The following is an 8,204-nucleotide window of genomic DNA, read 5'->3' as shown; positions in this document are numbered from 1 at the left end:
GAATGTGCCAGAGTGGCCTAGGAGTAATAGACGCACTTGGGATTCAAAGGCCTTGGAAGGCTGGATTCTGATCTCGGCAAAGCCCGAGCTGACAATGCCTGGAAACTTGGCTATGTCATGTGGCCTCATGACGATACACAAGTCAGTGCACCGCCGTGTCACTTGCCAATTACCCCCTGCCGGAGCCATGCAAAAAATTGTTCGCTCATGATGCCAACACTGGACTTTCTGTAGAATGAGGTGTTTAAACACTGTTGCATTGCAAGTAGTACTAGTTACAGCATCAAGATAGCCTGCAATTTATTTATTTCTTAAGTAGAATGCCAGATGCGGCACAGTGTGAAGTCAGCATGGAATAATCTCTATGTGCGCAAACGTATCACTTGAGCCAAATGGCAACATAATGCAGGGTTCAGAAAACAAAACTAATGAGTAAGTCATCTGATCCCCCTAAATCCTCAGACATGTCGGAGCTGTATATAATCCTGCTTTATTGAAAGCTTCTGAGATTGCAGTTCACGAGTCTTCCTCACGTATAAGCTCCACCGGGAACTAAAAAGCAGTAAAATTCTTTCATCACATATACTGAATAAAAACAGACACATCCACAACATGTTTTTTCAGAAGTTGCCATGATATACACTCACTACAAATAAAAATGAGAGAAAACGTTCCTTGCAAGTTTTAACTTGCCAGCAACTAGGTTAGCAAGTCACAATAAAATAAATCTTTAGAGCAAAAAATATAGCAAACATACTTTTCTGCAAGACTATGTATTTCTTCTAAAGTACCCAAATCAAATGAATGGCCACAAAGTCAAACTAGACGCTTGTTTTGGTGTAGGTACTGACAGCCATGCATGCCAAGAAAAAGTCAACAAGCCAAGCTAATAACTGAAGCTGTAATAAGTGCAGTAAACATGCAGGGGAGAGATTAACCAATAAATAGAATGTATCCCGAACAGTCTGCTGCAACCACTTGAAGATTTCCTTCTACAGTTTCGTTCATTCCTTCTAGAGTCTGGGGACTAACAGCTTGAAAGAATAACAGTCACAAAACACATCTATGCTGAAAGTGAAAACACCCAGACATACCTGAAATATGATGTCCTCAGCGAACAGCCAAAATATGTATCTATATAAAAAGGTCAGCAGCTTTCGCACTAAGTATCATGGCATTCTTTTCATAGCACAGTACAGTGAACATGAAGCAGTAACAGCAGTCAACTAATAAAGTTGCTGTACAGCCGCCTCCACATGGCAACTCCTTGTAAAAATGCAATGAGCATTTGCCTTGAACTCACAAAGCATCCTCGTAAAATGTTTCGTTCACTCAACCTCATCTAAACAGCTAAATAAGGCCATCAAAAGGCCCTGAACTACCACAGGACCAAAAGCATTAAGGAACTTTTCAAGCCCATGAGCAACGTGTCCTAGTATCTACATGGACTTCTAACTCTCGCAAGGCAATTCCAAGAAGCAACACTTCCCATGAGTGGAATGCCTTTGCCAGACAATGTGGCTTAAGCATTGCATGCAGAAAGCAACGGTGTGCGTGAGTCAAAGATGTGTTACCCTTTGCAGTGCTAAGGCAGACAAGAACACCAAAGCAGGCTTTCAGACAACGTGGCAGCCCCACACATTATAAAACCTGACCTACCACTACACGTTTGATTCCTATATGCTCACCACCCCAGGCGGCACAAAAAACAGCCCCGCAGAACTACTCCAGGCAAGCAGCTCACTGCGACATGTGTGTGAGCATCATGTGCTGCAGGAGGAGAGCCTCACGGAGAAACGCTTCCCCGCATTTGGAACAACTAAAGAGTGACACTGCCGGCGATGCTCCTGGTGACAGAGCTGGAGCAAGCACAGCCGGCGGCGATGCTGCAGGCACGGGAAGAATTGCATCGCGCATCCGGGCCAGACAATTGTGCTTGATCATCTGAATCTTTTGGATGAAGCCTTTGCCACAGTCTGAACACTTGAATGGCCGTTCACCAGAGTGCACCCGCACATGATGCCGGAGGTTGGTCATAATGTTGGTAGAGTAGCTACACTGCCGGCACTGGAACTTCTTGGGTGTGTCAGCAGTGCAGGAAGGAAAGAATTGCCGCGACATTGACGGTCGGCCTCGGTTGCTGTTGCTGGCTCGCAGGAGGGCGACGGGGAAGCCCAGTGCCACACTGCTTTGGGCAGAGGGTGCTGGTTCCCAAGGAGGAGGAAGACAAAGAACAAAAAAAGAGTAAGATAAAAGGTCAACTTCAAGGTAGTTCTATAGCAGAGCTTACTACTACTACTAACAAGACCAATAATACACCTCCGATGAAGTATGCTACAGTAGGACTAGGGTAACCACTAGTTTAACGTCAGATGCACTAGATTATTTACTAATACAGTCAAAGCTGCTTGGCAGAGGCTGCACACAGAAGGCTTTTGGTGTAGAGCAAAGCTTCTAAGAAGACACAAGCATTAATACTCAAGTTACACTGTTGCCACCTGAACAGTAAAAATTACCAAGTACAGCAGCATGTCATCGCAAGCGTAAAAATGAACAAAACATGCAAATATATCACAGTAGTTGAAGTTGAGACTTGCAATCTTATGAGCTTTCCAACTGGCATCCTACAGCTATCCAAAAAGATCAATACCTTTCAAACGCATTCAGAAAGTAGGCAAGTAATACTGGCATGTTACTTTGAAGCCACATCAGGCACACAATATAACCAACACAGGATCAAGCAAAATACCATAGATTCCAAAATAGGCAAGACTGCGTTAAAACCAAGTCTAGCATTAAAGTAGAAAGCTCTAAAACCACCTAAGGTGTGTCACAACTTTACGAAGCAGTACATATACCTTCTTGAATGTCACACCTGCTGAAAACAGTACACCCATAAGCTTGAAGCAAATCATATAAAAAAAATCAACAAAATAAGAAAGTTGTACGATTTCTTCTGACAATATGTACTGTTCAAGCGTTGCACACAAGATTCTCAGTCCTCCACAAAGAAATGTACAGAGCCAATAAACGTGGACGAAATGTTGTATGAAGTAAAATGGCGCTAATACTTGCACTGCTAATAAATGTTAGTCTCGTGAACATACTAAACTTTTGTAAGTAAGAAAGCACTTTTAATCAGAGGCGAATAAAAAGTGAGTATATAATAAACCTCATAAATAAGCAAGCAAGCCTCAACTCATAACTAAAATTTTAACGCTTTGTAATTTCATAATAACATTTTATTTATCAACTTCAAAAAATTATCAAAATGTTGACATGTATACAATGCATTTCAAGTTAAGAAAAGGAGCAACTCTGAAATGAAGCAATAAATTAGAGCTGTCATTATTCCAATGAGAAGGATAATGAAAAGGAAGAAATATCTGTAATAATACTAAATCTTACATCCAATGCTACCATTCCTAACCCAGCACTTGTTGATGCACTAGAATGTACCAGGCCCCCCCTCCTTTACACTTCCAACAAACACATTGCATTCATCTAGTCACACTAACTTTCAATAAAACTTATGGTGGAATAAAAAAAAGGAAAATACAGACTAACAAAGTCAAAGCATCATAAATTAAAAAAAAAAAAAAAACTTCATGCTTCTCAAAAAATTGCAACGCGATTACAGCTGACTTCAGACCAAATAATAGTCAAGATGAAACAGCTATGCTGAATACAAAAAGACCAAAACCAAATGTAATATGTGATGATAGTTCTGAATGCAAGGCAAAGACCTAAATGACAAAGACCTAATTCATGGATCTGTCAGTTTCAACCCTGCGAGAGATACATTTAACCAGGCAGCACATCATAATTTGGTCTGAATATAAAAGCTCACAGGCCTGACTATATCCTTTGTGAAAATAAGGGAGAAATACTCTTCATGCTACGAGAAGTGGCCAGAGATTAACAATTTTTCGGTGCATTTTATGAACTCCTAAAGAAACCAGAACAACATTGCTTCACAAGTGTATGTCCAAATTTATACAGCAAGGGTTCAAAGTCAGAACAGTACAAATAGGAATATAAAATTTTCACACGCATCTTGCATATCCGAGCCTTGATGACTGCTGCACTATTCAACCGCAACATACTATACGAAATGTTGCTACAACTTCTGCTACTTGCATTAGAAGATGTGGAAAGGTGTCCCAGACGACTCCCCTCAGCCCAGAATAACGAAACAACAGTAATTGTGATAGTAACTTGCAGCCTCAAATGACCGTTATAATATAAGCCCACTGGTGCCGTGCATTTTCAGAACCACCTGCCCGAAATCTATGAGCACAGGACCTGCTCCAAAAACACAAAAGAGAGCTCATCTCAAAGAGACTCTGTCTACACTGACCTCAGCCTGTGCACTAAGGTCACACGATTTAAAAGATTGATCTGCCTTCCCACGCTATAACAGCTGCACCAAGCAGGAGTGCCAATAGAAAAAAAAAAGGTCATCAGCATTAGCAACTATAAGCACACTTAATAGTATACAATGTGAAAAAAAAAAAACATATCAGTAAAGTTGAGCATGGAGCATTATTATCATCAGGAAAAACCCAAGGCCTTTCTCATATCCCTCCAATAGACCCTTTTCATAAATGTCAGGTTGCCTTCATTCCAAAACTGCATTCCATACTAATGGCAGAACAGCAAATATTTATAACTGCATATTGTAGCAGTAGTTCATGCGCTTCATGCAGCAGAATATGTTCACACAGTTCCCTTCACAGCTCTAAGTGCACCTGTGAAGCAGTAACATGCAATTTTAAAGCGAACTACAAAAGAGGTCCATAAACTCTGCCCAGTGCCAGCTGCGGCCACCATGTCCCGAAAAAATTCCTAATCTCGTCTGTCCACTGTTCACCCGATTTTATGAAGACTACTTCCAGGAGACCATATTTTTACACCTGGCCACGTATATACCATCTATTCTGCTTCACATATACCTCAACCACACGCCACATGCTGATTGCAATGCATTTCACAGCTTAAAATTGACCACCTTTATGGCTAGGTTACAGCACTCATGAATTGACATAAAAGCAATTTCAGTGTTCTATAAAACAGTGTTAAGAAGTGAAGTGTATGCTGATTGGTATGGCATCACAGAAATTATATTTGCGAAACATAGAGAAGAATTGAGTATCTATTATATGGTTTAATTATAGACCTTCATGAAGAACCCCAGCCACCTGAATTCCATTATGCTGCACAGCTCTACCATTAGTTCATGGAGCTCCCCATCCAAATTGGTGACAACCTCATAAAACAATAAGAATGTTTAGAAGTAAAAAGTTGCATTTGCTACTTCTAGAAGACACCGAAACATTGAAATAACATTTCCACCAAACGTCATAACATTGAGTAGCATATCTTGACCAACAATAATGAAAAGTTTAAGAAATATGCATCCAAGTCCAAGTGAAATGACCTTTTTTTTTTTGTGTGTAAAAATGCTCACAAAAGTATTCAGAACAGCGAAATCATGAAAAACCTGAATTTTCACACACCCTGAAAGCACAGTCCCACACTAAGTGGTGCACTATACAAGATGCACAGAGAAGCACAAAGAACTATCTTCATATCGAGGCTGCGTTCTTAAAGAGCCGAACGGTCAACCTTTCTTTTTTCTTTTCTTCTTTTTTCCTTCGGGTTTTTTTTATTTATTTATTTTTTTTTGCGATCTATGTGTCCAAAACTTTTTGTGGGCACCTCTACAGCACAGATTTATCATTTTTGAAACACAAATAATGCTGCCGTGAAAGAAAAAAGAGGGCCCTGTTCTGGTGAGAAACCATCACAAGTAATTCAAATCTCATACGCTCGTATTAAAGAGACACCAAGGAAAAGCAAGTTGGCCTATGTCAAAAGTATACAGCATTCTAATGACAAAAGAGGTGACTCTCACTGAAAACAGAGCTTTTACATGTTAGAGAACATAAAATTTAAAAGAAATTAAATATTCACAAGTTTTCAAAATGGGCTGATTTCAAAGTCAGCTGCATGCATCAATCCAAATTTGGGACATGTAGCCAAAAGGCTATGCTACAAGATCATTCCCTTTCAAGTGGTAGAAACCAGCCCTTCTTAGCACAGAGCTCACAAGCTTGGATCACAGAGCAGAAAAATGTTTAAATTCAATTTTCTCTGCCATAATTGCATATTGTGCCACTGGACAAATATTAATGTATCTTGTATCTGGAGAGAACCACAGAATCAATTTTTACGCAGAATGACAATTCAGAGTGCCCTAAATGTCCTTTCAACCCAAAGGAAATGCTAAACCCCCTAGTGAACCTTTTGAAGCTTGCCAGAACTGTAAAGACTAATATAGTGCTAGTTTATGAACTCTCACATTATACACATGAGCATAATGTAAACTAAAAATGAATTGATGAAATGAATGATTTCAGGCATAAGAGTTATATGAATATAAAGGGCTGCATGCCAATGAAGACTTTGTTTTCCTCTGAAGCACACAAAGTGCTTCTGTTCTTACTCAAGTACATCAAAGATGTGATCATAATGTGTCACATCTGCAGTAAAAATGTTGTGGTTCACTCAAGGTGTCTTCACCAAATAAAAAAAAAAAAAAGGCCAATCAATTTGCTTGCTTCAGTTGGCACATGTAATCCCATTTCAATCACTCCATAGATAAAAAAAAAGTGACTGATGCCATTATCATCACTTTGGTGGTGTCTCCTCAAAAATGCAACTCTGTGTGACATCACTGATCCTAGCCAAATTTAGAAGTCTCCACAACTTTTCCAAAAATAGAAGCAGGGGATGCATCCAACAGTAAGACATGGTGGTAAAGAAGGGAGACATGATGCACATACTTGTCGAGACTGGGCACTTCTGCTGTATTCGCACTTTGGCACTATAAGAAAAATAACAATAAACAATACCGGCTGATATGTGGATACATCCACGCCCACATAGCACGAGTGAAGGCAGCATTTTCAAAACAAAGGTTTCATCCAGCTTCTTCTTAAACTTGAGTGTCAAGGTGTGACGAACTCTTGCGCATGTCTTGAAAGACCACACATGCGCGTTCATCCAGAATAACCTAAAGAAGAAGAAAAATTAATACGGCTGAGGGTCGAATGTACGAGCAACCATTACAAATGAGAAGCAATAAGAAGGCGAGGCATATATATCCTCCCATGGTATGAAAGATGCACTAACAAGTTCACCCACTACATGATCATTTAACTGCTATGCCCTACTCTTTAGGTTATATATCACGGAAAAAATCGAAAAAGATCGCAAACCAAAACATGTGGATTAGCCTGCACGAGAGATGCTCAGTACTTCTTTTCACTTGTAACTGACGGGTCAACATATTAGCTAATATTCTGAAGTAGACTGCTTTCGAAAAATCCCGCCTTGATTAAGCATTCGCCGACGCAGTCAATAACCAAGGAATCCGACGTAAGCATAGTTTCACAAACACGCAACTCGAAGCAGGATCTAAATCTTGCGCAACCCCTGCGAGTTGCAGATGTCAGCGGGCATTCAACTGGTTGTTGTGCAAACACACAATGCCAAAGCACTCGTATGGCAGCAGGAAAGCACGAAGAAACGACAACGTCGCGGCCGAAGAGCAGGAAGATATCGGGTTCCTCTCACGAATTGCGTTGCCCCCTCCTAAAACGTCCACTCCCCGAAAACCCCTAAAAAGTGAAATTTCTTGAAGATAACACGGCGACCAGAAGGGAACCACTCGACAAGGCAGCGCCGATGAGCTCTAGAAACAGCACACCCGGTGAAACACCAACAGGTCACGTCAAACCGAGCGTCCCCAATTTGATGCCACATAGCGGGGGTTCATCGCCGAGGAGGGGGGGCCCATAGAGGGTCAACCACTCCCACTCGACTTCGCGATCACATTTACGCAGAGTTTAATGCGGATGCGCTGCAGGCATAGGCGAACGGTAGTCACTCAGTATCCCCGTGAAGCGCTGTAAACGTTTGTTCGCAGCCAGCAAAGGATACGTAGGGCACGACGACTCCCGAGCACGCACAGCAAACACAACAAACTACACAGATGCGCACCGCCATCTTCCTCGACTGGTCATGGTTGTCGACACCATGGCCGCCACAGAGAAACTTTTACCGACCGGTTCGCACTCGCGAGGAGCATCGACTCCCAGCGCAAAACCACCGCGGCGACATTACTTGGCATTTTTTTT

At 41.3% G+C, this 8,204-nt stretch overlaps 1 protein-coding gene across 2 annotated transcripts; it reads right to left on the bottom strand.

Annotated features, from left to right (window-relative positions):
* Positions 1–289: 289 nt before the first annotated feature.
* On the bottom strand, positions 290–8,179 carry LOC146191110 (uncharacterized). Of its 2 annotated transcripts, XM_084601589.1 has the most exons (3): positions 7,471–8,179; positions 6,918–7,078; positions 290–2,204 (listed from the first exon to the last, which is right to left on the bottom strand). In XM_084601589.1, exons 2-3 carry the CDS (start codon positions 7,066–7,068, stop codon positions 1,741–1,743), a joined length of 615 nt encoding a protein of 204 aa, XP_084457715.1. In that variant the 5' UTR covers positions 7,069–7,078; positions 7,471–8,179; the 3' UTR covers positions 290–1,740. The 2 variants fall into 2 exon arrangements, with proteins under 2 accessions (XP_084457715.1, XP_084457714.1); XM_084601588.1 differs by having other exon boundaries at positions 6,918–8,179.
* Positions 8,180–8,204: the final 25 nt, after the last annotated feature.

This window comes from Amblyomma maculatum, chromosome 4, assembly GCF_055883805.1.
Source record: "Amblyomma maculatum isolate TAMU_Amacu chromosome 4, ASM5588380v1, whole genome shotgun sequence".
NCBI lineage: Eukaryota > Metazoa > Arthropoda > Arachnida > Ixodida > Ixodidae > Amblyomma > Amblyomma maculatum.
This window is presented reverse-complemented; position numbering and strand designations above follow the sequence as displayed.

Bases quoted from the DNA above. Each gene is read 5' to 3' on its own strand.
- LOC146191110 (XM_084601588.1), bottom strand. From the start codon at position 7,068: ATGAACGCGCATGTGTGGTCTTTCAAGACATGCGCAAGAGTTCGTCAC. The intron at 2,205-6,917 runs GTATTGTTTATT...CTTGGGAACCAG, and splicing joins ATGTATCCACATATCAGCCG to CACCCTCTGCCCAAAGCAGT.